Genomic DNA, 25,515 nt, shown 5'->3' on the forward strand with positions numbered 1-25,515 from the left:
TTCATTGGCCGGAGCCGATGTGGGGCAGTGAGGTCATCGCCTCAAATGAGATGACGAACGCCTCTACTGTACCATTCCTGACATAACCCAAACTCGAAACAGCATGGCCCCTACAGCTCATCTTCCGTTATTTGGTGGCGTCCGGTGAGTACTGAATTGATGCTACTATGCGTTTTTTTAAATTGAATTGACGTGAATGCCGACAACCAAAGTGCCTGGTCCGCGGACGACTGGACCTCCTCTGACGACCGCGTGCGTGGCGGCTCCTCCCACTCAGAACTCACCTGCTCCTCGTCCTCGCTGATCGCGAAATTCCATGGCAACCTCGACATAACGGCCCTGGGCGGTGCGGGGTTTGCTTCGCAGCGCACGACGCGCGAAGACCGCTGCTGGGATCTGTCCGGGTACGATGGTATTGAGCTGGTCATTGACCGCGCAGATAACAAAGTCTATACCCTCACGCTCAAGGACGAGATTCTTCCCAAGCGCCCTGACGGTCGGGAGCGGAGCTCGCTGAGCTGGGAGTATGACTTCCGGGCTGAGGGGCACGGGTCGATCTTTGTGAAGTGGAGTGATTTCAGGCCAACATACCGCGGCAAGGATCGGAGTGATGTTGAGCCATTGAAGTTGGAGCATATCCGGCGGTTTGGAATCATGGTGAGAAGGTATGTTATGCTGTCCCTGCGAGACTGGTTCGGTTCTAGTAGGGGGCTGACTGGCATCTCTAGTTTTTTTGGTGATCAGGAGGGCGCTTTCTCGCTCAGTATTTTGTCGATTGCGGCTGTGCGCACAGAGCGTTATCTGGATGACCCCGTCGAAGAGAATCCTGCGTATGTGAATGACAAGATGGATGCATCGAAAGCCAAAAGGCGCGGGTGGTTTAGGTGGCTGACTTCATGTCTCGGGTTCCGCCGCCATTGAGGATTCTACGTTGCATACCTGGAGGAAAACAAAAGCATGATTTATGACATTGACCTGCTTCGCATTGGAAACATTGAGGCTGGAAAATTGAGAATGGTATACATGACTATCTTGCGGAACAGGGGCCCGATTTCCCCGTAAATAACATCGAATGTTCCGTGCTTTGCTTTGTGGCATTTCCCTCCATTCTGAATGCCTGTACAAGTGCAAAACAAACGAAGAATCACTCCGCAGGCGGGAAATTTACCCACTCGGAAAAGTCCATACCCCCATGTGTTGGCATCTGTTGCTCCCCTGGGAACAAACTCCCGCCAAAGCCAGGGTCAGTAAAGAGCTGCTCTGGGAAGGGCATAAATCCCTGCGGTGGTTGTTGAAATAGAGCTTGCTGCTGGTGCTGGCTTTGCGCCGCCATGCTGGACATCACGCCCACTGGGGGGCCCAGCAGCCGGTTGATGACTTCACAACATCTTGCGGCGAAACGATTGTTGCCCAAAGAAGGGTGGTTGAGAAGGGCCTTGGTGGTTTCGATGTCCTGCAGCCAGCTGGGAGCATCTGGATTCGAAGGGTCGGTCATAAGAAAGACAATTGGAATCAAGCCGGCTTGGAAAAGGAAGTAGCTATCGTTGGTGTTAAAACAAATGCCTTCTTCCAAGTTCAACGAAGAAGACGGGGAGACACTTACAGCATATACCACGCTCCTAGTCTTGTGAAGATATGGTTATCCACATAGTCGCAAATGGAAGCGATGGTCAGTCGTGCGTTCTGCAGACATCGGATTCGGCATTCAGTCTCGCACGGATCTTCATTGCCGCTCTCAGAGCTGACGGAGGATCCGTCAGGGCTACCTCCATGTGGTGCCCAGCGGCGAGCTGCCCAGCGAAGGAGAATTGGCCGATATATCAAAATGATAAGATTCCAATTCCGCCATAGTAAGCGGTTGCGAACTAGCGCAAGATTGTCCAGGTCTGGTTGGGCTGGGTGCACAGGAATAGGCTGTAATGGATAATGTAGGTAGGACGGTAGGCTGTCATACCATTCCTCTATGGGCTTTTGGAGATTCAATGTCTCTTCGGGGGTAATGCTGGGGCTGGATATCAAACGCTGATAAACGGTGTTGGTGAGGAGGTGGAAGCGAGCTTGTGCAATCAAACCGGAGTAAAGGGTCGGTCCAGGGGACTCGGAAGGGAGCGTTGTTGTTGCTGGAGTCAGAGCCTGGAGAGATTGGGTTAGCTCGAGTCGCTTTGAGAGGATTCGTAGACTAGCATATCGACGTACATCATCGTGGATATTCAGAACTTGCTTCGCGTCCATGACATTGTCTTCAGGAAGCAGGATTGGTCTGCCGAAGGTTTTGGCTGCACCACTGTCGAACATGAAAACACCCCACCACAGTCTGCGCCGGATTTCACGTTGAAGAAGACTGATCTTCCAACCAGGAAACTCCTTATGGAGACCTAGACTCATGGCCATGCGAACAGCGAGCCCAAGATAGTTCCAACCGGTATTGGGCTTGTTCCGCTTTTGGGCATAATTACTCAGTAACAGCAATGCCTGGACCAGCGTTAAGTTTCCGGTCTCAAAGACTGACGCCTGTTGGAGGTAACCCCTAGCTTCCTGGTAAAAGGTAATATCGAGATCTGAGCTGTCGTCGCCGATACTCCAGGCGCCAAGAGCTAAGATGGTATTTAGTAGGATCTGCCATGCGGTACCATGAAGACGTAGAGAGGGGTCATTGAATTGGGCCCTGAAGGTTGCTTCGTGTACAAATGGGTAACTCGTATGATAGTTGAGGAAATAGGCGTCGATGAATGCTTGTTCGATCAAACCAGAGGGTGCACTTTCCAGAAGCTGAGCTTTGAGAGGTACACCCCCAGATCTTGCTGAACGGACAGGGATGTTCAAGTCAAATCCATGGTCAAACAGTGCTCTCAGGGGCACAACACTTGATGAAGCTCCTACAAGGAATTGTAAGCCATCAGTGACAACAAAACAATATGCATTTTCAAGACATAGTACATACCGAAATAGCCAGCTCCTTCAGGTTTGATGGATAAAGCGGCCATTCCATCAGTCAGATCACCAAGGGTCAGTTCCTTCTCGGCCCAGTCAAACCCATCGGCTTGCTGGGGCAAGGCTTCTGGAGCTGGCTCCGTTCGGTCTGCTTCCGGCCTTGCCGGGGTCGAGTGCCTCGAAGACGACTTGGACGAAGGAGCCTTTGGTGGACCTTCTTGGTTCTGTAAAAGAGAACGAAGGGTGGCATCCAGGTCACCTCCAGGAAACAGTCTGCTCAAAGCTGTTTCAAATGCATGCAAGCGATCTTCAACATAAGTCAAGTGCCTTTGCTAATGTCAGTCTTGTTCTATTCTCTTCGTTGATGGTTGAATCATACTGCCGCGTCAGAGGACTTCTAGTCACCTTGGGACTATACTTGCACTCCTTGCCCAACTGTCTGCATTGCACACAGACTGGCCGCTCCTTTGAGCACTAGAAGAAAAGATGAGCGATACATCCACCGGGTTGCGGGGTTGAATCTCTAGCGGCAACGTACTCTCGACTTGCGGAGGCGGCATTCATCGCACTGTTCTCGGTCAGTCTCAACTCCATCACGGTGTCGGCCATGCATCACAATGCGCAGTCGAGGTACATGAGCAATACATACAGCAAATGAATGGGAATCACGAGTGCTTGCCATCTTTATCGAGGCAGCTCAGTTTTTTTAGATCGAATTTCTAATGCGCTCTGATCATGACACACAACGGGAGTCATCTTTCGGGACAGTTAGCCAGCTTCCTCAGTCGGTTACTCAATCCGATGGGTGCGGGACGCTTTGGGATTTGGGCCAAGTCGATGTATAACACAAGCCCAGGTACGCGGAGTACCTATATATGCGTGGTTGAAGGGCGGTGGTCTCGGGCAATGGGACACGAGCGACTCACGATCGGCGCTAGAGCAGTCATTGGTCCACTTAGACACTTCCAAGGTTTGCAATGTGATGGATGAGATGTCACCTTTATCGCTCCCCTCGATGGTGGGGAAGCCGGTCATGTGATGTGCTGAAAACCTCTCATTTATGCCTCAGGCAGGATTCGTATTCCCGGATCAGGCAGGTTCAATTGCGAAGGATGTACTTTAGTTGGCTGATACAATCCAGGGTTTTGAAATGGTGAGGCATATAAAATTCATTGCAATGAAGTATGAAAGTCCTGTCTAGCGTTTCATGGTCGACCTGAATATGTTGTAAGGAATTTCAGCAGGGAGCTATGCAGGTATATATTTAGCTTAGGCGCATCGCATCCTTAGCTTTTTACCAGAAGAATACACAAAGTGTAGTCCAGTCAATTGGAATCCATGAAAAATGTGTAAAGAGCCCAATCACGACGACATTCATTTGAAACTAATTCATCGATCATTTATTGCTTATACATGCTTCGATCTGATATCTATGGAGTCTTGGCACGGATGTGAAAGCGTCCAATCACAAGCCCCATACATTTTTTCCTCCTCACCGTCACCAACACCACGCTGACAACCAGAGCGAGATAGAGAGCTATTTGAAATATTCAGACCGCTAGGGAATCATTGCAGTCTCAAGCCATTTGATCAGCTTTTGATCAGAGAAGGTCGCGGCACGATCATGCCTTCTCAACCCCCACTACCGCCCCTCCTCACCCCATATCTATCATTCCAACCCGAGTCCTCCCTTACATTGATAACCTCCATCCTGGGCGCAACATCAAATTGGCTTGTCTTGAGATTCCTACACGCGGCACTCGGCACTCAATCAAGCCCCAATGCCCCCATTGGCCTAGAGGAGGGGCACAATGGCATCGAGAAGAAAGTGGTTCTGGTGAGCTTCTTGCGGGGCTGGGAATTTTGGAGGTCGGAAGCAAAGCGACTGGTAAGCCCGAAAATATTATGATCCAGCCCCAAGGCGTGTTCTGTTGCCATGGCGTGTCTTGGATCTCTACCTGCTACGATATTTGATACGTGAATACTAACCTCACGAACAGGGCCTTGATCTTAAACGTCTGACAGACAAGAAACAGTTTGCATTTGTCGATGGTCTATCAGAACTATTCAGTGCTCCCCAAGCAGTGAATACTGCTCCCAGTGCATCTCCTATCAATACCGGAAGCCCGGCACGCACAACGCTTCCACTTCGGCAACCCGGTCCTGTGCCTGGGAGGTCACCATCGTCAGCTACACCAACAGAAAAGGGCAATACCGCAAGCGGCGGCGCGACAGAGGTGGGCGTTGCAAAAAAGCTACATTTCTCTGGCCACGGTGTTACGGCCTTGGATGCATTAGAGAAGGAAATCACTACCATCATCGCACAACTGAGAACGTCCATGGAGGCTGGCGAAGAGATACTACTCATCGTTGACCAGCCAGATTTCCTTCTTGCTGCTTCGGGTCAAAGTATGGGCATCGGAGCTACCGAGATGGCAGAGTGGGTGATGGGTCTACAGCAGGTAAGTCCTTCGAATCAAGTTCAATGTAGTCGAAAACGCGCTGATCACTTGTTTGATAGAATGCACATGCAACCTTGTTGACGCTGGCGGCTGATTCGCCGTTGATCCATAATACATCCGCTTCGGGACATACATTTGCTACACCAGTGGAAACCGAGCATGCATCATTCGCTATCGGGTTGGCGCATCGGGCTCGGTCGGTTATGCAGCTTCGCACTCTAGAGACAGGGGCCGCAAGGGATGTGAGCGGGGTGCTTCGGATCAGCCGAGGTGGTGGGATGAATGCCAGCGTGGACGACAATCTGGACGAGAAGGAACTGCTGTATTATATTCAGCGAGATGGTGGAGTCAGGGTCTTTGGCCGCGGAGAATCCTGAGTGCGGGATTATAGATCGCATAGTCTAAAACGCAACCCCAGGTGTTCTATCAGAATGGAAACCCTCCGAATCTGGAAAAATTAGAACCATGAACCTTAGAAGCTTCCGCTTTGTTTTGCCTCGGGCTCAATAAGCCGGATCAGAGCGTGTTAGGAAGAGAGTGATCTTCACATTTGTATCTGTCACGACATGGTATACTCGCCAGCCATAAACGAGGAAGAAAAAGGAAATTCATGCATGCTTTCCCTTATTTTTATGCCACTTCTGCCCTCGCAAGAAACACATTCCAACGTAAACTTTTCCCGCCATCCCGACTCATCTTCTCTTGTCTCAGCTCGTTGCGACGGCAAGAAACAAACGGCGGGATCGACGATTGCACACCAACTCCACGGGAAAGCGTTAAGATTTCGGAATTGCCAGTTGCATTTCGAGTAAACTATCTCGCAATGCTAGGCCATGTCATGCCAGGATGTCACCCCTCATTCCTTATTCCAGCCTCTCCGAGAACGAAAACGCGACGCCGAATTGGACAACGGGAAAATTTAGTGGCTCTCGGGGCCACGGGCGCCCTTGGGGGTACCGGTCTGGAAGCCGTTCTGGAAGCGGCGGTGAACGTCGCGCAGCGAGCGCATGCGGCCGCTGCCGGTGGTCTTGCGGCGCTTGGCCTTCTCACCCCAGTTGACTGTTGCAGACAAACAATGTAAGCCGAATCGTTCCAACGTAACAGCACGCATATCCTAATTTCGATGCCCATGTCCATAGCCCACCAGGAATTCAGGGAGGGGGATGCGTACACTTGCGGGTCTTAGCAGAAGGGTAGCCGCAGTTGGCGCAGGTCGACTTCTGGATGTGGAAAGACCGCTTGCCTGTAGTCGCACGAAAAAGTCCTATCAGCAATTGTCCTCATTGACAAGAGACGACTCCACCCGCGATATCCGTAGTCGCCAAACTCCATCACTCCATGTTGAGAAATTTCGCGATTTTGGTCCGGGTGGATTGTCGAAGGGTTTGGGGAATGGGAATACTAACCACAACGACGGCACAGGGTGTGTGTCTTGTTGTGGCGCTTGCCGAAGCTCGAGGTACCCTTGGCTGTGGTGATTGTCAGTCTGGACGGCTTCGATGTTGCGGAGTTTCGCGATGCGAGGTTTCGACATGGGACGTACTCATTTTGAATTAGGGAACTGCAAGAGAAGAATGAGTTAGCAAGAGGGGCGTGATACTTTTGCAAGTAAAGAATAACAGCATGCAGACGTACCTGGCGATTCCGTTGAAGGGCTGTTGTCGGTGTCGTCGTCGCTAGGCGTATCTAAACTTCCCGTTGGGTGGTGATGTGTTGGCTAAGCGAGGTGTGGACGTGTCACGGGACCAGGGCACAAACCCTGACTACCATGACTAATAGTCACATGACGTTACCGGACCATGCCAATTACGCACACGTGATGTGCATCGACATATACAGTAGGTATACAATGAGGATGCTTTGGCATTAGGGAAAATGTCTGATAAGTACTTGGTAAAGACTAGGACTTGGAGGATTTACAGATTACAAGAAACGAAGTAATCATCCAGATCATGCATTATAAAAAGGGGTATTTTGGTACAGGCCAACGTCTAAACAATACAGATGATCACTCCTTCCCAATGAATTTTGCCATCGGATCATCAGCAGCCAAGCGGCTCCGTTTGTATGACTCCATTTCCTCCTCTGTGATCCCTGTTTGTAATTCTTGTAGTGTCCGCTTCTTCGCATTCGCCCCAGATTCTTGCTGCTGACCCTGGCCGCCTGCGGACTCGGGTTCGCGTGAGTGGTCGGTATTTTCAGCATTTCCAGAGGGTTCCTCGTCGTAGGCATCAGCTTCGGGGAGCAACAACATGTTGCCCTCTTCTTCAAATGCCTTCTTCCCATCCTCACCAGTGCAGTAACTATTCTTGACCGTCGAGAAACAGCATGCATAGCCCCATTTGAACTCATGCCACCAACTGCCCCAGACTGAAGTGTGATTGTTGATCAAAATGTCTTCAGGGTACTTGGATTTAGTGGCCTTTTTGGGCGCGCCCTTGATCGCACCGGATTCATCATACTCCACGAATCGCTCGTTCTCGACAACCATGGTGTCTCGCAATGGCGTCGGTTGTAGATGCTCGCCACCTCCGTATTTCTCCAAGAGCGCTTTGCGTTGGGCTTGACGTTTGGACTCGGAGTCCTCCTTTTCCTTCTTTCGAAGCACCTCTCCAGATGTTGGGTTGGCTTGAAGGTGGATTTGGGGCCTGCCCTTCTCCTGAGATTCCCAGGCATACTGCTGAGCCTTTTCAAATTCTGCAGCATCACCGGACGCACGAACAAAGTTCTCCTCTGCAACCAGTGCAGAGGCCTGATCTTCCTGGGCGCCCATGTCCACCATTCGTCGTGTTTTCGGATCGTATTTGGCAGAGTCGAGATCAAGGTTAAGAAGATACTTGGCGGTATCTTCTCGGATGCGTAGGTTGCGAGTTGCGGTGCTTTGTTGTCGGCCCATGTCGGATTCCTCGGCGTAGCGGATGTCTTCCTCTTGGATATCTTCACCATCTCCGTTTTGAAGTCTTTCAAGATCTGCCCCTTCCTTTGCTGCCCGCTTCATAGACTCCAGTTCTTCATACTCCTCCACCACCCGGCGGTATTCACCAGCATCGTAGCCGTTCCACCGATCTCTCTTAGCATCCCACCCAAGATCAACCTTCTGGATCACCTCATCGGCTTCAATATTCTTGCCTGTCCAACGAGCACCCTGCTTCCGAGGTCGACTGAGACATTCTTTTGTCTTGTGTGTCATTGCGCCGCAGTTTTCGCATGCACCTTTTCGGTACTTGGTCACGGCAGGACCTGCGCGCTTTCCCCGATCGTACCATTTCTGGTCTTCTGTTTTCTTTTGTAGACGTTGATGTTCGAGGTAATCATTCCCAGTTTCGTCGTCGATGTAAAACGGCTTCTTCGAGATGAAAGATGGGATGTATTCGTTGCGTTCCTTGGACGCCACGTCGGCCGCTGGCTTGCGTGACATGGTGAAATCAGCCTCCTGCAGGGACAGTAATACTGATACTTTATGTGTGAATGGGGAGAAGTAAAGCACAGGGAAAACTTCCAGTGACCCCGCAAGTCTGGGGAAGGTGAGGTGAGATCGAAGGGAAAAGTCCGCGCTCGGCCTGGGTTGGAGAACCACGTGACCAGGTGTCCGGCGCGCGTTTGTCAATGCGGCGCATAATTCGGGATCTTCAAATGACGGGCGCGCGTCGATGCCGGAGCAAATATTTCAACCACATCTCCCTTATGACATAGTCTGACCGGCCCGTTCTCCGCGATGTCGCAGATGTTCCTGGTTCACCCATACCGGATCCATGGAGCCTTTTCGCGTGCGCCTCAACTGCATCGATCATTACCAGGCGATCGCGTCGGAGCTAGATCCTCCACTGCCCTTACAGGATGGAGCGTCTGAAAAGAACTACCGGCCCAGGGTGCCCGTTATTCGAGTATTTGGGGCGACTGAGACTGGCCAGAGAGTGTGCGTTCATGTACATGGTGCATTTCCTTATATGTACATCGAATACAATGGGTCGTTGGCGCCTGAAGTAGGTGAGTATAGCTTGGACCCCTTGATTATTTGCTAGGACGTCACTAATAAGCTTACCATAGTGAGTTCGGCCAGGCGTACTCTTCATCTCTCAATCGATCATGCTCTAGCTGTCAGTTATCGCCGAAATGCCTATGACAGGAAGACCGCATATGTCGCGCATATCACCCTTGTGAAAGGGATCCCGTTCTATGGCTACCATGTCGGCTATCGATTTTTCTTCAAGATTTATCTTCTCAACCCCTTCCACATCGTTCGGCTAGCGGATCTATTACACCAGGGAGCGATAATGAAACGGCCATTACAACCCTACGAAGCCCACTTAAACTACGTCCCGCAATGGATGTGCGACTACAACTTGTACGGGTGTGAATACATGGATTGTGCCAGAGTACAGTTTCGAGGCCCGGTGCCGGAATATCTGGAAATTGACAACCCGGACCACCGCTGGCATGATCGCACTGTTCGGCCTGAGAGTATATTGGATGATCCAGCTCTCCAGAAACAGAGTCATTGCCCATTGGAAGCAGATATTTGCGTACAAGATATCCTCAATCGATCCAATGTCAAGGAGCGCCCTCTGCACCATGATTTTGGAGAGTTCTTGAGACCCGTCGCCTTCAACGAGCGCCTGGTTCCTAGTGTGGCAGGTCTATGGCAAGATGAGACTCGTAGGCGCAAGAAACGGATGGGAATCACCGAACCTGGAAACAGTCCCTTTACCGAAGAAGATCTAGTGTCAATGTCTGCTGACCCAAGGAATCAATCCAGGGGTGGATGGGTACACGAAGATGAATTTTACGAGCTGGCCCTTCGAACCGCTGAAAACGAGAAATGCGAGGATGACGGTAGAGATGCCTCATTCGAAGATATACTCGACACAGACCAGCATGCAGAAAATATCAAGACAGCATTGAGCAGCGTGGAAGATTTCTATACGTTGACAGATTCGACCGAAGACCTCTACCATCCACAGGCCCCTCATGAAGCGAACCAAGTTACTGTGGATGAGAATCTTGCACTTTCCTCCCAAACGGATAACCAGGATACACTGGAGTTTGAACGACCATACGAGACATCACAAGAGGAATCAAGGTCTTCAAAATACGATGGACTTGAGGAGAGTTTCTACGATGGGGTATTCGATGATTTCCTTCAGCCTGATGCTGCCGCGCCTCGAGGCTCTGCCGGAGTGAACAACTCTCACCCATCGCTAAACGGCATCCGAGAGGACAGCAACATTCTCAAACGAGCAAATGATGGAAATTCCCATGACGCCCCACCGCCCATCAAAAAGCCGAGATTCTGGAGTGAGGCTAATTTACCGGCTGTGCAACCTGCTCCGGCGAAAGACGACAAGTCTGTTGAAGGCGAAATGAGAGAGCAAATTCGAAGTCAGCCAAGCCAACATATCGAAGCTATGTCATCTGCACCGAAGTCATCTTCTTCGCAAAGAACAATTCGCCCTAAGGAGCCACTGCCCAACAGCAGATTGAATTTTCCGGTGGTGAAGGACCCTAATGACCCATTGACTGTTATGCGATTCAGCCAAGATGACACACGTTCGTCAAGGAAAGACTTAGAATCCTCTCAGCCCTTGCCCAGTTCATTTCCCTCTGGCTCGACCACAAGTATCTCAGGGAATGGGAGTGGGGTCATATCTTCCTCGTTGGTGAGATCCTCTTCAACTGTAACTGAGTCTCCTGCGCTTGATCCCCATGTCAAGGAAGTCAAGAACCAGCTTCGCGAGTCGTTCAACTTCTCGTCCCGAAGTTCCTTGTGCCTTTTCCGACTCGCTGCTCCAAGTACAAACGAAGTTGTCTCTACCATGCACGGACATGGCCGTCCCCCCGTTGTTTACCAACAAGCATATTATAGTGATGAGACGGATGTCCCAGAGCGACCCCGGCAATATGCTGGCCGAGAATTCCGACTGGAAAGCAACTCAATACACTACCTTCCTGAATTCGACCCTTCAGCCACCTTGCCAGCTATGTTTGGCGAAGACTGTCCAATTACGATTGACCGAGAACGGCTAGAGACGACCGACAAGCAGCTGCGAGAAGCCTGCACAGCCAAAGTTTGGGAGTTTGCCCCTGTTCCGCCTACTCGTGCAGAAGTAATCGCCTGGTTTGAGGAACTTGATGCATCTCACAAAGCGACAATGATCAAGCCAAGTCTCCCCGAGCCCCGGCATAAACCTGAAATTCTATCACAAATTGAAGGTCCCACGCAACAAAACCCCTATGGCTTCAAGTACTCTCAAAAAGGTCAATCCACCAGCGTGGAACATCAGACTCAGTATATGAGCACGATGAGCTTGGAAGTCCATGTTAATACCCGTGGGGTTCTTTCGGCAAACCCTGCTGAGGATGAGATCTCTTGCATATTTTGGTGCATTCAATCCGAAGACACCGACCTTGAGGTCAACAGCCATTTGCCTGGCGTTCATGTTGGGATGATCTACCAAGGCGAAGGTGAAAAGCCCGAAGCCAAAATCACTAAAGTGCTTAGAATTGATGTTGAACACGAGCCGACTGAACTCGACTTGATCAACCGACTGGTGGACATTGTGCGTTATCACGACCCGGATATTATCACTGGTTACGAAGTCCAGAACAGCTCCTGGGGCTACATTATTGAAAGAGCCAGAAAAAAGTATGATTTTGATCTTTGCGACGAGCTCTCACGAGTAAAATCGCAGTCAAACGGAAGGTTTGGGAAAGAGGAGGATCGTTGGGGCTCTGAGCACACCTCGTCAATTCAAGTGACAGGCCGACATATCATTAATATCTGGCGCGCGATGCGAGGCGAGCTGAACGACCTACTGCAATACACCGTGGAAAATGTTGTGTTTCACTTGCTTCACCGTCGGATCCCTCACTACTCGCATCGGGACCTGACATCGTGGTACCAAAGCAGAAAGCCTGGTAACATACTGAAACTTGTTGAGTACTTCACGTCGCGTGTGCAGCTGAACCTGGAAATCCTCGAAGCCAATGAATTGATCCCGCGAACCAGTGAGCAGGCTCGGCTACTGGGAATAGACTTTTCTTCCGTCTACTATCGGGGCTCTCAGTTCAAGGTTGAGTCGCTGATGTTTCGAATCGCCAAACCGGAGAATTTTCTGCTTGTGTCACCCAGCAGGAAGCAGGTTGGACAGCAAAACGCTCTCGAGTGTCTACCGTTGGTCATGGAACCGCAGAGTGATTTCTACACGAGCCCTCTATTGGTTCTTGACTTCCAGTCGCTCTACCCCAGTGTGATGATTGCGTACAACTATTGCTACTCGACATTCTTGGGAAGGGTAAATCCCTGGCGTGGCCGCGACAAGATGGGATTCTTGGACTACACTCGCCAACCACGACTGCTGGAGTTGCTGAAAGACAAGATAAACATCGCACCGAATGGCATGTTGTATGCGAAACAGGAAGTGCGGCAGTCGCTGCTCGCCAAGATGCTTACAGAAATTCTGGAGACTCGAGTGATGGTCAAAACGGGTATGAAGGCCGACAAAGACGACAAAATCCTACAACGCCTCCTGAACAATCGTCAACTGGCGCTCAAACTGATTGCAAATGTCACATATGGATATACTTCAGCCTCATTTTCCGGCCGCATGCCTTGCTCCGAGATTGCAGACAGCATCGTTCAGTCTGGTCGGGAAACCCTGGAAAAGGCCATCGCTTTTATCCACTCCATAGAGCGATGGGGCGCAGAGGTCGTCTACGGGGACACCGACAGTCTGTTTATCTACCTCAAGGGCCGAACCCGGGACCAAGCATTTGACATCGGAGAGGAGATCGCGCAAGCCGTGACAGAGATGAACCCGCGGCCCGTGAAGCTCAAATTTGAGAAAGTCTATCACCCTTGTGTACTCCTTGCCAAAAAACGATACGTCGGATTCAAATATGAACACCGCCACCAGACCGAGCCCGAGTTCGATGCAAAGGGAATCGAAACCGTGCGTCGCGACGGCACGCCCGCAGAGCAAAAGATTGAGGAGAAAGCGCTAAAGCTGCTGTTCCGCACAGCCGATCTCAGCCAAGTGAAGTCCTATTTCCAGCGCCAATGCAGCAAGATCATGCAGGGCCGTGTCTCGATCCAGGACTTTTGTTTCGCTCGGGAGGTCCGCCTCGGCACATACAGTGAGCGGGGCACGCTTCCAGCCGGCGCAATGATCAGCACCAAGCGGATGCTCGAGGATCACCGTCTCGAACCGCAATACGGCGAACGTGTCCCGTATGTGGTTGTCACTGGTGCCCCGGGTTCAAGACTGGTTGACCGGTGTGTCGCACCCGAGACTCTCCTGCACGATGCACAGCTCGAACTCGACGCCGAATACTACATCACCAAGAACCTCATCCCACCGCTAGAGCGGATCTTCAACCTCGTCGGCGCGAATGTGCGCCAGTGGTATGACGAGATGCCCAAGGTGCAACGGATCCGGCGCGTCGACACATCGTCTTCCTTGAAGCGGGAGTTCGGGGTGGCCAAAAAGACACTCGAGTCGTATATGCGTTCGTCTTCATGTATAATCTGCAGAGAAAAACTGTCGGATGTGGCTGTTCCTGTCTGTGGCACATGCCTCCAACGCCCGCATCTCGCGTTGTTAGATGTTGTCTCGCGGCTGCAGCGGGCAGAGAAGCGGGTTGTTGATCTGGAAGCTGTGTGTCGGTCGTGCATGGGCGTTTCTGCCGGCGACAATATCAGTTGCGATAGCATGGATTGTCCGGTCTTCTATTCTCGAACTCGAGACGTGGCTCATTGGCGACATTCAAAGGCCGTTCTGGAACCTGTGATGGAGTTGTTGGAGAAGAAGGGCGACGAAGGGTTGGACTGGTGATGGTGATGAATTCTGATGGTTTCACAAGCACATTGTTTGATCTAGTTAAGAGGAGTTTGGACTTGCGGTACTTTCAAGGGCCATTGTCCTGGCGTTGGAAATACCCTACACGGCTGGAATTGGACCGGCGCATGGCGATTTGCAGATAGCTTACTTTTTCTTTTTTTTTTTTTTTGGCTTTTCCATTTTCCATTAACAGAAACAATTGCAAGCTGGCCTCGCAACCCCGTAACAACAAACGGCCAGATCAGATAATGTACACCCGACATGCCGAGCTCTCATTGAGCTCCGGTACTCCCTGGATGTGGAAGCAAAGGCAAAATCTCAGACCTCTGCCTCACTCACCCAGTAATTCCATCAAACGGTCGAGCTGGGATGGCTTCAAGTCACTTTCCTCTTCCACGATATCCTCGACCTCGCTGTCATCATCGCTCTCGTTTTCCACCACATCTCCATTCATTTCTACAGCATCTTTCCTCTCCCCCTTCTTATCATCCATGACCATTGACTTACTTGCGACCCGCAACTGATTCTCGCCCTGAATATCAGCTTCGGTGTCACTGATTGTCTGATTGGTCTTGTTCTGCGATAGCGGGCTGTCATCGAATGCCGGTGAGATGGTCTGTTCAGCAGGGTGGCTGTTATCCTTCTCTCTCGCCGCCAAAAGGTCAGCTTCCTCTATCTCGGCAATGACTTTTTTGATTTCAGACTGAGTGTAGATCTTCGAGTTGGCCTGCGAAGGCCTCTCTTCGGTGGACTGCGGAGGAGTCTGGTACTGGCCGAGTGCAATCTTGCCCAGAAACTCGTGGAAGATCCAGGGGAAACTGATCAGAGGCATATGGAATTCTTCAGAATCGCCATAAAGAGAGTCCTTGTCGTCGTAGCAATCACCAGGCTCATCTTCACTGGCTCTCAAGAGTGCGTCGGTCAGCTCCATGTGAGTGACGCGGTACAAAGCAACCGCTACGGGAGCAACCTGGTCAAATGCTCGGCTGTCAACTTTGTCATAGCACTGCTGGCGGAAGCCCTGGCGGAGGGTACTCGAGATCCTTCCCAAGTCTTCATGGATCTTATAGTCTCTGCACAAGTAGTTATGGCTCAAGACGAAAGTAGACCAGACCTCGAACTCAGTCCTGATCTCGTACTGTGCCATCACCCTGCGCATTGCGGCATCGTAGTCGGACTTGAGATTTGCGGCCCATTCCATATATGGCTCGCTCAACGCCACGAAGCCGCAGTTCAAGATTCGAGAGTCGAAGGGCATACTGAGATTTGGAGTGAAGTCAATATTCTCCACCTTATCGTACAGCTGGCCGAGGATTTTTCTAGAGTGATAGATTTGGTCCGGTCGCTTATTCTTCTTTTCCATGAAGTGAGGCCATCGGCGAGGCTCAAGATCGCGAGTCATGACGGCCACGCCTCCGGTCTTGTTGTAATCAACTGCATCCGAGTGCAGCTGAGCCAGGCGCAAACACTTCTTCTCGGTTACTCCATGTGCCAGCCAGTCAGCCCAAGCCATGTGCGCATGGGCAATTCGAGGAAGGCAGTCGTTCTTCATGTACATGACAAAAAAGGACGTGATTTCGTCAACGGTAACATTGTGGTCAAGGTCAGGACCCTTGCGACTAGTGTACTTCATGGGGTTGGTGAACCAATTGGACGGGATCAGATCTGGATCCCAGATGACAAGATAGTCATCGCCGTCAAGATCTCCTCCAGAGCACATGCCTGGTATATCGGCATCGCCTGTTTGTGGAAACACGACTACATCAATCAGATGTCTAAGCTCCGGCCGGTCGACTGCGCGGACGACTCGGATGTCGCCTGGATGAAGTGAGGGATTGCGAGCTAGGATACAGATCCCCTCAATGACCTCAAGAGCGCCGCCTTTCTCCGCTCGGCAGATCTGGACGAAGATCTCAGGAAGCGCGGCAATTTTTGCGTCACGAGTGTCTCTATCGGGTGAGTCGTGGTTGCTATGACCCTTCAGGGTTCCTGTCTCATCTAAACATCCGAGAAGATTTGCTCCTTGATCAATGACAATCTTCGCTTTTTCTTTAAGTCCCTTCAGATGCCAGGCCTTCCACAGCCCCAACATGGACATGACGAAGGGTTCATTTGCTTGTCTAAAGCCTGCAGATACCATTTCGGACAACTTCAAGGTCACTTGGTTGGGGTCAACGAAGGTTTGAAGCAAACTAGTTGCGCGCGCATCATTGCTCATGGCATTATCGAAGCTTGTCAGCATGTTATTCAACTTCCGGTGAAATATTGCATCCGAGATTCCAAGAGCAGAGAGAACGAGGATCAATTGACGATTGAGAGTTGCGAGGGAATATTGAGACCATCGGATGACTTCCAGGCCGCCGTGCACGGTTTCGAATTTCAGTTGGCTGGGGCGAATAAGCACTTGCTTCGGCTCCGGATCAGGGGAGACAACTAGCATGCCCTTGCAGCCGCCTAAACGGAACTGAAAGGCGGACGGATGAGTGCTTGTGGGAGACTTGATGCTGAGCTCGCTCATGATCATTTCCGCCAGGAACTTAGAGATCTTTCCGACGCCGTCAGAGAAAACATGGCCATTCCGAGTTATGTCCGCAATCTTTTGGACTTCAACTGGGCAACCGGTGACAGCTCGAGTGGTCGAGAAGCACTGACCGAGTCGTGCGGCATACTTCGCAATGTTCCTGATATGGTTGAATTGGCCCATCCAAGCCCGAATATCGGCAGCAGTTAGACCCGGAAATGACGCAAAGAAGTACGCCCCGTGCTCACGGAACTGGGAATTACCGAATGCTAGGAACTCGTAGTGGCGATTTCCGATGGTGATACCATTGGCTAGCGTATTCTTGACTCGGGTGAACAATTCATCCTCAGTGTTATTGATTGCTGAACGGATCCGACCCACAGTCTTTTCGTCCGTGAAACGAACACGGAGAAAATGGTCAGAGTATTGGGCATATCGGCGAGTAACCCGATTCGAAATGTCCACAGTGGGAGTATTGTAGTAGACCGTGGTGGGGGTAATCCGCGCGGTACGCATGAAGCAACAATATGAAGGAATTTTCGAGTCCAGAACGCCTTTGGGGAATTTGATTTCAAATATTTCCATGGCGTTTAGGTAGACTTTCTTGTGCGTAGCAACGTGCTCCAAGAGGCGTCGAGCCATAGTCTCTCCAAGAGCCAGTAGCTTCACGACAAAGTCGCGGCCCATTGTGAACTCGGAGAGATATCCATGGGAAATGCAAACTTCCAGCTGGTACCGAATGGAAAAAGGCAAAGAAACATGATCTGGATCAGTCAATTCGCCGAGCATCGACGACAGGGCGGTCCCGGAAAAGGGCAAGTCAGCATGTCTTTTCGCGTTGTAGTTAATCCATTCCCACACTGGCACGGGGGCCACAACGCTCTCTTTGAAGCTGGCCCCGTCCTTTACCGTGATATTGTAATCCTGTAGAACAGCGTGAATATCGCGTGCAACTTGCTGATTCACTTCCTCCGGAGGGAAGGTAATCTTGAGAACATTCCACCGACCTGCAAGGGAAATGACAATCAGAATGAGGAACCCTTAGGATTCGGTTCTGACTTACCAAGATCGACAATCTGTTCTCTCTTACACAAGTTTGTGGGCAACTTCTTCTGGAGACTCGGATTGTGCGTCAGGCCGGTTTGACGGTACCATGTGTCGGGCTCTCTCCAACTCCTGCCTCCAGTAAAAGTACTCATAATATCCTTCACTTGCCGATGATAGATAGCAGGAGAGTCCATGATGGTCAGAAAGGACAGCTCCTGGGTATTGGAATCGTACAATTCCCAGATCTTTCCCAACTGGTGAAAGCCAATCTTCTGACGAAACAGCGACTTGGGAGCCGAGGCACCTTGTTCAGTAGATTGAGTACCTTCGATGGCAATTTGGAAGTACAGGAACAGTGCTCGCATTGGCACGTTCAGCACCAGATGAGGGGAGGCCGCTTTATCAAGGGTATGCATGAAGTGGATCGTGGAATCTTGGATACGCACGCCCATTTCGATTCTCGCCACATCGAGCTTCTATTCATCTAAATTAGCACTAGAGATTCTATATCATTAGTCCGATCTCGGTCTGCACTTACAATTTCCGACGGGTATTGCAACTCCGGCCGTATTGGGCTGTTGATGATCGGGTTCTGCGAGCCCTTCCCCTCGATGGTAAGAGAGATCGCAGCAACCCGACCACTCAGCAGTGGAACCCTATAGGGTCCACGCTCCCAGAATGCAGCTGCTGGGGGTGGCCTGGAAGATTGAATCAGCAAAGAGCAGGACCAGCAATGGAGGTCTTGAAAGTGGGAGGACTTCTTTGTATCCAACCAACGTGGATTGATGCTGATATACTTACTTGAATCGAATCCGACCTTTGTTGGACCGATTGCCGTGACTGTCATCAAAGATATCGATGGAGAAGACTGTGCCTTCATTCTGGAAGGCCTCCCACAGGACGTAGGTGTTGGCTTCCTTGGGGATTCCCGCCAGGTTGATAGCGAGGGACTCCCACTGGGGCCATGCGGCCTCCAGAAGCAAAGAGCCGGGGAAGCTCGGAAGGGGACCGGAGGAAGACATGGTGATGGTGGAGAATGTGGGATTCATGATGGGAACAGAGAGGAGGTGGAAGACAAGACAGGTTTTAAAGATGGAAGACACGCCGCAACGTGAAACGTCCGCCAAAAGAAGTAAGTGCATTCACCCGAGTCGAGTCGAGTCGAGTCGTCGGTAGTTGCGGCGAACTTCACTTCGCCCTCACCCGGACTACCGGGCTGCTGCTGGCAAATTGTCAATGGCGGAGCTGTTTTCAATTCCGGTGACACGGAGGCAAAGCTTTTCTATATAAAATTAGCTCTAAAAGATGTTAAATAAGTGTGTCAATTGCCCGCCAGTGACATAAACGATGTAGTAGCTATCCCTTAGGGATCTGAAGGTTTGTGAGGCCCAGAAGTGATACAAAGGTGTATAGAAAGAGAGAGGAAGAGAAAATATTATTGGACCTTCAATGGAAATCAACTAAAGAATTAAATAAGCACGGACTGATGGCGAAAGATCTAGTAGAGGAGAAATTTAGTAGTTTATAGGAGACTGATAAACGTACAGAGAGGGGGGTCCGCTTAGTCGGCGATGTATGAAAAAAACATCGAAAGTAGGGCTTGGCATACGCAATCGATGGTGGGGGACCATGAAAAAAAAGAATCGATATTAATATCTGAGAATGTACCTTTGAACACTTTGCGTTGGTCTCTGAGAGAGAGTACCTATCTATTGACCGGGATTGGCTCAATGTTACGGAGCCATTTGATCATTTGATTCTGAAAAGGCAGTACTGGTAAAGATGAAGTCTCTAGAGAACTCCAAATCCATGTCCAAATCAATGTCCTGGAAGTGATTCTCATCGGGCCTTTTTCCATGGTGGGAATCAAGATTGCTGGGCTTGAAAGGGTGAGTTGACTGTGATTTTGTAGGACTGTTGGGACTTGTTTCCCTCAGTGGTTGGCGAGGGCAAGGTTGTTTGGGATGAACAACATGAGGGTAGCTAGGGCTGAGCACTGGTGTGCTGGCAGTTTCGGGTGGAGGACGCTGAGACTCAGTAATAGAGCGCTGATTTCCTTTGGGGCGTTTGGGAGTCCGGCCATGAATGTTGGCCATGGTATCAAAAGACTCTGCAAGTTGTATGCCATCATCTTCTTCATAAGCAGCAGAATGACGTGCATTTTTCGGGTGCTGGGGGCCGTCTCTTCTCGTGTTTTGGTGTTTGGATGCCGCGGAGGGCCCTATGGGCTCGATAGGCTGCGCAGAGAACCCCATCACATTCATTAAGCGGCCAATATGTTGCTGAGCCTCTGAAAACTCTCGGGCTTTGGCGGCCCTCTCATCGCGTAGAGATTGAATCTAGGTAAATAGATCAGGACCAACTCTAGGGATATTTGTTAGTACCAAGAATGACTTACCTTCTTCTCTAGGTGGTGGATGCGCTTATCCTTGAATTGAAGCTCCTTTGATGCATCACGGGCGGCATCTTGCATGGTAGCATGCAACCGCTGGTTCTCTTCCTTTTGTCTTTCAATCTGCAACCATTTGTTAGAGAATATCGCAGGCAGCTATATACATACGCAGAACTTACCTCCAAGACTGCTTGTGCATTTTCAGTGTCATGTTTCTGCTTCAGAGACACCATTTCTGATCTCGAATTCTCTTCCAACTCTTGTAGCACACAGTAGAGCCGCTCGACCTCCATATGCTGTTCTTCTTCCTGGAAGATAGTCAGTGATGAATGGCATACTCTCAGATAAGGGATTGGTTACCATTGCCTTTAGCTTTCCAATTTCCATTTGCATGTCTTCTTTTTTGGCCAAGAGACCTTTGACTTCAGCCTCCTTCTGAGTGCAGAGAAGCTTGGTAGCCTCGAAAGCTTTTTGGGTCTCCAAAAGCTCATGCTTCAGGGACGAAGAAGCATTCAAAGAATTAGTTTGTTCCCTGGATACTGCATCAACAGTCTGCTGTATCTCTAAATTCTCGGCCTGGAGGCGGTGCAGTTCATCTTGGAGTTCTTCAAGCTGATCATCCTTTTCTGTAGAGGTAGCGATAAAATCCAGCTCTCTGGTACGAGCCCTCTCTTGTTCGCCTTGAATTCTCTCTTCAAATTCACATTTTTGCTCCTGGAGTTTCTGCTGAGTAGTATTTAGAGCGACTGACAACTCTTCCACATGGCTTGATGTATTCTCGGCCCGTTCCTCTAGATGAGTGATTTCTTGCTGGGCTTGGGTGATGCTTTGCAATGATTCTTCCAGTTGCCTTCGCAGTTCTTCATTCAGACCCCTCAGGTGATTGGCTTCGGAGAGGTGCTTATCACATTCTTCTTGGGCAGCCCGCAGCGGAGTCTCCACATCGTAGCAGCGACGTTCCAGATCAGAGCAGACTTCTTCAATCCTCTTCATCATGCTGCTTTGAGTATTTTGGGCATACTGCATAAAATCATTTGTCACTTCAGACCGCCAGTCACGGTTCAAAGTCCCCGTGGGTGTAAAACCTTGCCTTTGGCGGAGACAAAAATTGCCATACAAATCCTTCTGATATGCCGTGAGAAACTTGCAGTTGCCAGTAGTGAAGGAGTTTGCCACACGTTCCACAAAGCCTTTCATGATCAAGATGTCTTTGTTGTCTCCATCGCGTGAAAGTACCACAGCAAAGTAAAGTTCAAACAAGTTTACCAAGACCTTGTTTTGTAGTGCAATCTTTTCACAATAGCACGTGTCTGTCTCATCACACTGGTCTTGGCTCGGTTTGACGGGGAACATTCCAAGCAAGTTGATGATAGCATTTTTGGTGGAGACAGAGCCTGTCAGAGCCGAAGCGAGGGCGGCAGGTTCAACTTGATGAAATCCCGAGAGAATCAAGTTTGCAAGATGTAGATCAGACAAGGTAGTCCAGTTTGACAAGCTGCCTTCTTTTAGTGTTTCAAATGCAAAGCGGAGTAGATGGTAGATTGCAGACTCGTCGGAGTACTTTGAAAGTTAGTGATGGAGCTAGAGTGCAAGAACAAAAGAACTCACAGCCAAAGTCTTTGCCATGCGTGGAATCAGATACTGCGGCATGATCCCCATTGTTCCTCTACTACCCTTGGAAACTAGAGCATGCAAGCCAAGTTCACGTATATGACAAGGTAGATCAGTCGCAGGAAGAATTGAGAAGAGAAATGCCACACCCTATAAAAAACAAGTAAGAATAAACTCAACAAAAAAGTGCTGGGTAATGTACATACCATCATTTGTAACTCACGATCTAGGCCCTCCCGGGCCACCTTGTCACACAGCTTGGCAATCTTTGCCCGATTTCCGGACACCCATATTTGCTTCTGTTGTGGCTGGATTGTGTCTGCAACACATATTGCGAGACGAATACTTTCAGCTGCCTGCACACCGGTGAGGTTCGAACGGTTGGATGAGCAGGCAAGGATCACACGCAAGACGACAAGGTCCAGTGTCTTCAAACCCCGCTTGGGGCCAAAGAACTGCTGAATGTTAACAAGCCAAGATGGGGCATTTGGCTCATGTTGATTCGAATCATTGTCATTTTTGGTCGATGCAATCTGTGCAAAAGTCGCCAGGCATAAGAGGTTCCCCATGTGGTCATCCAGGTTACGTAGAGTCTTTGTAAGTTCGAGCTGAAGATTTGACATCACTTCAACCGGCACGTCGTTGAGAATCTGGCAAGATCCATGCAGACCATTTATAATAGTGTGCAAGGGAATCAGTGTCTCTGCACCTGGATTGGCTGCCATAGCGGACACAAGCATCGTGATAAAGCTGGCCAGTCGAGCAGGCGGCACTGTACCCGGTGGGAGAGAGGAGGATAGCAAGGCAATGCATGCTAAATGATACTGATTTTTTTCAGCCTTGAGGCCTTCGGATAAGGGAATGGGCATCAATAGCCAAATACACTCACTTCGCGTTCTCCACCATCGATGGCCTTCTCTAGAAAAGCATCCAAGATGACGGGGTACCGAGAAAGCAATGCATTTTGAAATGTGGATGCAGCAGCTATCTGAATTCAGCAGCAAACTTCTTCCACGGAGAAGTTGGCTCTTACCGAATAAAGACAGCAATGGGAGAGCCACCCGCGATCGGGGCAAGCCATCCACCAAGACATCAACCAACAAGCCCACTTGACAAGGCTTCTGCATAGCCCAGCATTTGATGGCATAAGGCGATGCACCCTGTGCTAACCCATACAAATCCTATGTTGAAGGTTATCATCTAACGACTTGTCCGACCAGACTTCGGTCGACCTACCTGCAATGATGGCACGTAGGACGCAGTCACGACGCGCTCGATCTCACGCACTAGGCGTGCAACTTCATCAGTCATGTCGATTGGTTCTGCGCCTGATGGTCGTCGATGATGCATGTCATCGCCAACAGTCGCGGGGGTGTGAAGGTGCAAAGTGTTGATACGGTTGCCCCCTCAACAGTGCCGGCCACCACCTGACCAATCAGCGTTCCCGGCATCTCTATAAGTTTGGAACTCTACGATGTCTGTCTCGTCAACTATCAAACAGAGCAGAGTCGTGATCCCCTTCCCATCATTTGCATCAGCAATGCATTCATTGTGTCTTGACGATGCTGACCAACCTTCCAAGTCCCATGCAGCCCCCACGCCCCCACGGCCTCGGCGTGAATCGTCTCGGCGGAACTCCGAGCGGGGATTTGCGGCGCTATCGCCGATACCGCGAGGCACATCATCATGATGGGGCATGTCGCAAGCAGTATATTGTACTAGGCTCTTTCTTGTGTCGAAGAGTTGCCATTGGCAGCTGCACAGCAAAGCTTCGCCTTCCGTCACTTCCCCGATTCCTCCCTTTACCATTCTCTTCCTCCATCACCATGCGAGCGACCCTTATAGTTCCTCGGGGCGTATCCATTCCTCGTATTCCCTCTCGCCCCCGCATTTCACCTCGATGTCTTTGGGCTAGCAAAGGTATTCGAGCGAATAGCTCAGCTACTGGCACAAAGAACAGCCAGCGGCAAGGGGATACGCCCAGCTCCGGGTCGTCAACAAGTGCACCGTCCTTCTGGACTCCCAGTCGGGCTCTCCTCATCTCCGCATTTGCGGCGGGGCTGGGCTATGGCTTCGCTTCGTACAACCAGCCAAGCCAATCAGTGAAAAAGGCGCAGTACGGATCACCTCAGGACTTTGCAAAGGTATGACATCTCGAAACACAGTCATCTGGAGCTGTTGACTAACAATCGCAGGCTATCGCGGAGTTGAGAGCACAACTAGGCGAGGACTCGATCGGCACCGATGAGGATGAACTCCAGCAACATGGATATTCGGAATGGTCTTCTCTCAACGCCGAGCGTCTCCCCGTCGCGATCGCATATCCAAAGACCACTGAAGAGGTCGTGGAGATCGCCAAGGTCTGCCACAAGTACAAGATGCCCATGATCCCATACTCTGGCGGATCGAGCCTGGAAGCCAACTTTTCCGCGCCCCTGGGCGGCATGACGATCGATTTTGCGTTTATGAACAAGATTCTAGAAATCCATGAGGATGACATGGATGTCGTGGTGCAGCCGTCAATCCAATGGATGGATCTGAACGAGCAAATCAAAGACACAGGCCTTTTCTTCCCCGTGGATCCTGGCCCTTCGGCGATGATTGGTGGTATGGTGGGCACCAACTGCAGCGGAACAAATGCGGTGCGGTACGGTACGATGAAGGACTGGGTGATCAACCTGACGGTCGTTCTGGCCGATGGCCGGGTCATCAAGACGCGCAGGCGCCCTCGGAAAACCTCGGCGGGATACAACCTGACCGGATTGTTCGTCGGCTCTGAAGGAACATTGGGTATTGTGACCGAAGCTACGTTGAAGCTGGCTGTCATCCCCGATGAAACACGAGTTGGTGTGGTCTCGTTCCCAAGTATCCGCGACGCTGCCGCTACTGCGATGCAGCTTATTCGAAAGGGAATTCCCGTGCAGTGCATGGAGATTCTGGATGACGTGCAGATGGATGTCATAAACCGAGCTGGTGGCACGGGCCGCTCGTGGAGTGTCTCCCCTACATTATTCTTCAAGTTTTCTGGTACAACTGCAGGCGTTGCGGATAGTATTAACCTGACAGAGAAATTGGCGCAAGGGAACAACGCCGAAACATTCCAGTTTGCCAAGGACGAGAAGGAGGCTCACGACCTTTGGTCAGCCCGGAAGCAGTCTCTCTGGAGTATGTTGGCACTACGCAAGGAAGGCTCCGAGGTGTGGTCGACGGATGTATCTGTTCCAATTTCCAGATTGCCTGAAATTATTGGTAAGTGCTAAGCTTGGAGGGCAGATTTAAGTCTCATCGCTAATGATTTGTAGAAATCTCGAAGAAGGAATTGGTAGATCTCAACCTCTTCGCCAGCATCCTCGGTCACATTGGTGACGGTAATTTCCACGCAAGCATCATGTATGATCCCCATGATCCCGACGAGAAGAAGCGGGTAGAGAAGGTTGTTTATCAGATGGTCGACCGGGCCCTTGACATGGAGGGTTCCTGCACGGTATGATATCCTCCTCCCCAGGTTGCAAGAGACACAACTCACACGAAGCTCCAGGGTGAACATGGAGTCGGTTTGGGCAAGAAAGGGTCGTTGAAGAAAGAACTGGGACTGGAAACAATTGGTGTTATGCGCAGCGTCAAGCGCTCCCTTGATCCACACTGGCTGCTGAACCCTGGCAAAATTTTTGACTTGGAAGAAGACTCATGAATGACGGCGTAGTCTTCTTAACT

General features: G+C 50.6%; 9 protein-coding genes across 9 annotated transcripts; 4 read left to right on the forward strand and 5 right to left on the reverse strand.

The window, feature by feature from the left end:
* Positions 1-103: 103 nt before the first annotated feature.
* Positions 104-921, forward strand: N7459_000497 (CIA30 family protein; the record flags this gene model as incomplete). Its single annotated transcript, XM_056939682.1, has 3 exons — positions 104-144; positions 213-665; positions 729-921. 3 exons carry the CDS (start codon positions 104-106, stop codon positions 919-921), a joined length of 687 nt encoding a protein of 228 aa, XP_056803962.1.
* A 223-nt stretch (positions 922-1,144) lies between these two features.
* N7459_000498 (putative C6 transcription factor (Gal4)) lies at positions 1,145-3,491 on the reverse strand (the record flags this gene model as incomplete). The annotated part of the gene is made up of 4 exons (XM_056939683.1): positions 1,145-1,538; positions 1,604-2,876; positions 2,942-3,238; positions 3,470-3,491. 4 exons carry the CDS (start codon positions 3,489-3,491, stop codon positions 1,145-1,147), a joined length of 1,986 nt encoding a protein of 661 aa, XP_056803963.1.
* Positions 3,492-4,555: 1,064 nt separating this feature from the next.
* Positions 4,556-5,770, forward strand: N7459_000499 (uncharacterized protein; the record flags this gene model as incomplete). The annotated part of the gene is made up of 3 exons (XM_056939684.1): positions 4,556-4,819; positions 4,932-5,393; positions 5,453-5,770. The coding sequence occupies 3 exons, from the start codon at positions 4,556-4,558 to the stop codon at positions 5,768-5,770; spliced, it is 1,044 nt and encodes a 347-aa protein (XP_056803964.1).
* A 542-nt stretch (positions 5,771-6,312) lies between these two features.
* N7459_000500 (60S ribosomal protein eL37) lies at positions 6,313-6,940 on the reverse strand (the record flags this gene model as incomplete). Its single annotated transcript, XM_056939685.1, has 4 exons — positions 6,313-6,452; positions 6,565-6,636; positions 6,800-6,862; positions 6,937-6,940. 4 exons carry the CDS (start codon positions 6,938-6,940, stop codon positions 6,313-6,315), a joined length of 279 nt encoding a protein of 92 aa, XP_056803965.1.
* Positions 6,941-7,401: 461 nt separating this feature from the next.
* On the reverse strand, positions 7,402-8,811 carry slu7 (mRNA splicing protein SLU7; the record flags this gene model as incomplete). The annotated part of the gene is made up of 1 exon (XM_056939686.1): positions 7,402-8,811. The coding sequence occupies one exon, from the start codon at positions 8,809-8,811 to the stop codon at positions 7,402-7,404; it is 1,410 nt and encodes a 469-aa protein (XP_056803966.1).
* Positions 8,812-9,145: 334 nt separating this feature from the next.
* N7459_000502 (DNA-directed DNA polymerase zeta catalytic subunit REV3) lies at positions 9,146-14,224 on the forward strand (the record flags this gene model as incomplete). The annotated part of the gene is made up of 2 exons (XM_056939687.1): positions 9,146-9,380; positions 9,441-14,224. 2 exons carry the CDS (start codon positions 9,146-9,148, stop codon positions 14,222-14,224), a joined length of 5,019 nt encoding a protein of 1,672 aa, XP_056803967.1.
* Positions 14,225-14,561: 337 nt separating this feature from the next.
* N7459_000503 (uncharacterized protein) lies at positions 14,562-18,847 on the reverse strand (the record flags this gene model as incomplete). Its single annotated transcript, XM_056939688.1, has 4 exons — positions 14,562-17,758; positions 17,815-18,274; positions 18,337-18,496; positions 18,600-18,847. 4 exons carry the CDS (start codon positions 18,845-18,847, stop codon positions 14,562-14,564), a joined length of 4,065 nt encoding a protein of 1,354 aa, XP_056803968.1.
* Positions 18,848-19,531: 684 nt separating this feature from the next.
* On the reverse strand, positions 19,532-23,112 carry N7459_000504 (uncharacterized protein; the record flags this gene model as incomplete). The annotated part of the gene is made up of 9 exons (XM_056939689.1): positions 19,532-20,137; positions 20,197-20,313; positions 20,370-20,449; positions 20,529-21,750; positions 21,799-21,951; positions 22,008-22,625; positions 22,691-22,785; positions 22,835-22,982; positions 23,038-23,112. 9 exons carry the CDS (start codon positions 23,110-23,112, stop codon positions 19,532-19,534), a joined length of 3,114 nt encoding a protein of 1,037 aa, XP_056803969.1.
* A 515-nt stretch (positions 23,113-23,627) lies between these two features.
* Positions 23,628-25,492, forward strand: N7459_000505 (uncharacterized protein; the record flags this gene model as incomplete). Its single annotated transcript, XM_056939690.1, has 4 exons — positions 23,628-23,945; positions 23,997-25,050; positions 25,104-25,285; positions 25,340-25,492. The coding sequence occupies 4 exons, from the start codon at positions 23,628-23,630 to the stop codon at positions 25,490-25,492; spliced, it is 1,707 nt and encodes a 568-aa protein (XP_056803970.1).
* Positions 25,493-25,515: the final 23 nt, after the last annotated feature.

The sequence above is a fragment of the Penicillium hispanicum genome, assembly GCF_028827665.1.
Source record: "Penicillium hispanicum strain IBT 35686 chromosome Unknown utg000001l_segment0_segment0, whole genome shotgun sequence".
Classification (NCBI taxonomy): Eukaryota; Fungi; Ascomycota; class Eurotiomycetes; order Eurotiales; family Aspergillaceae; genus Penicillium; species Penicillium hispanicum.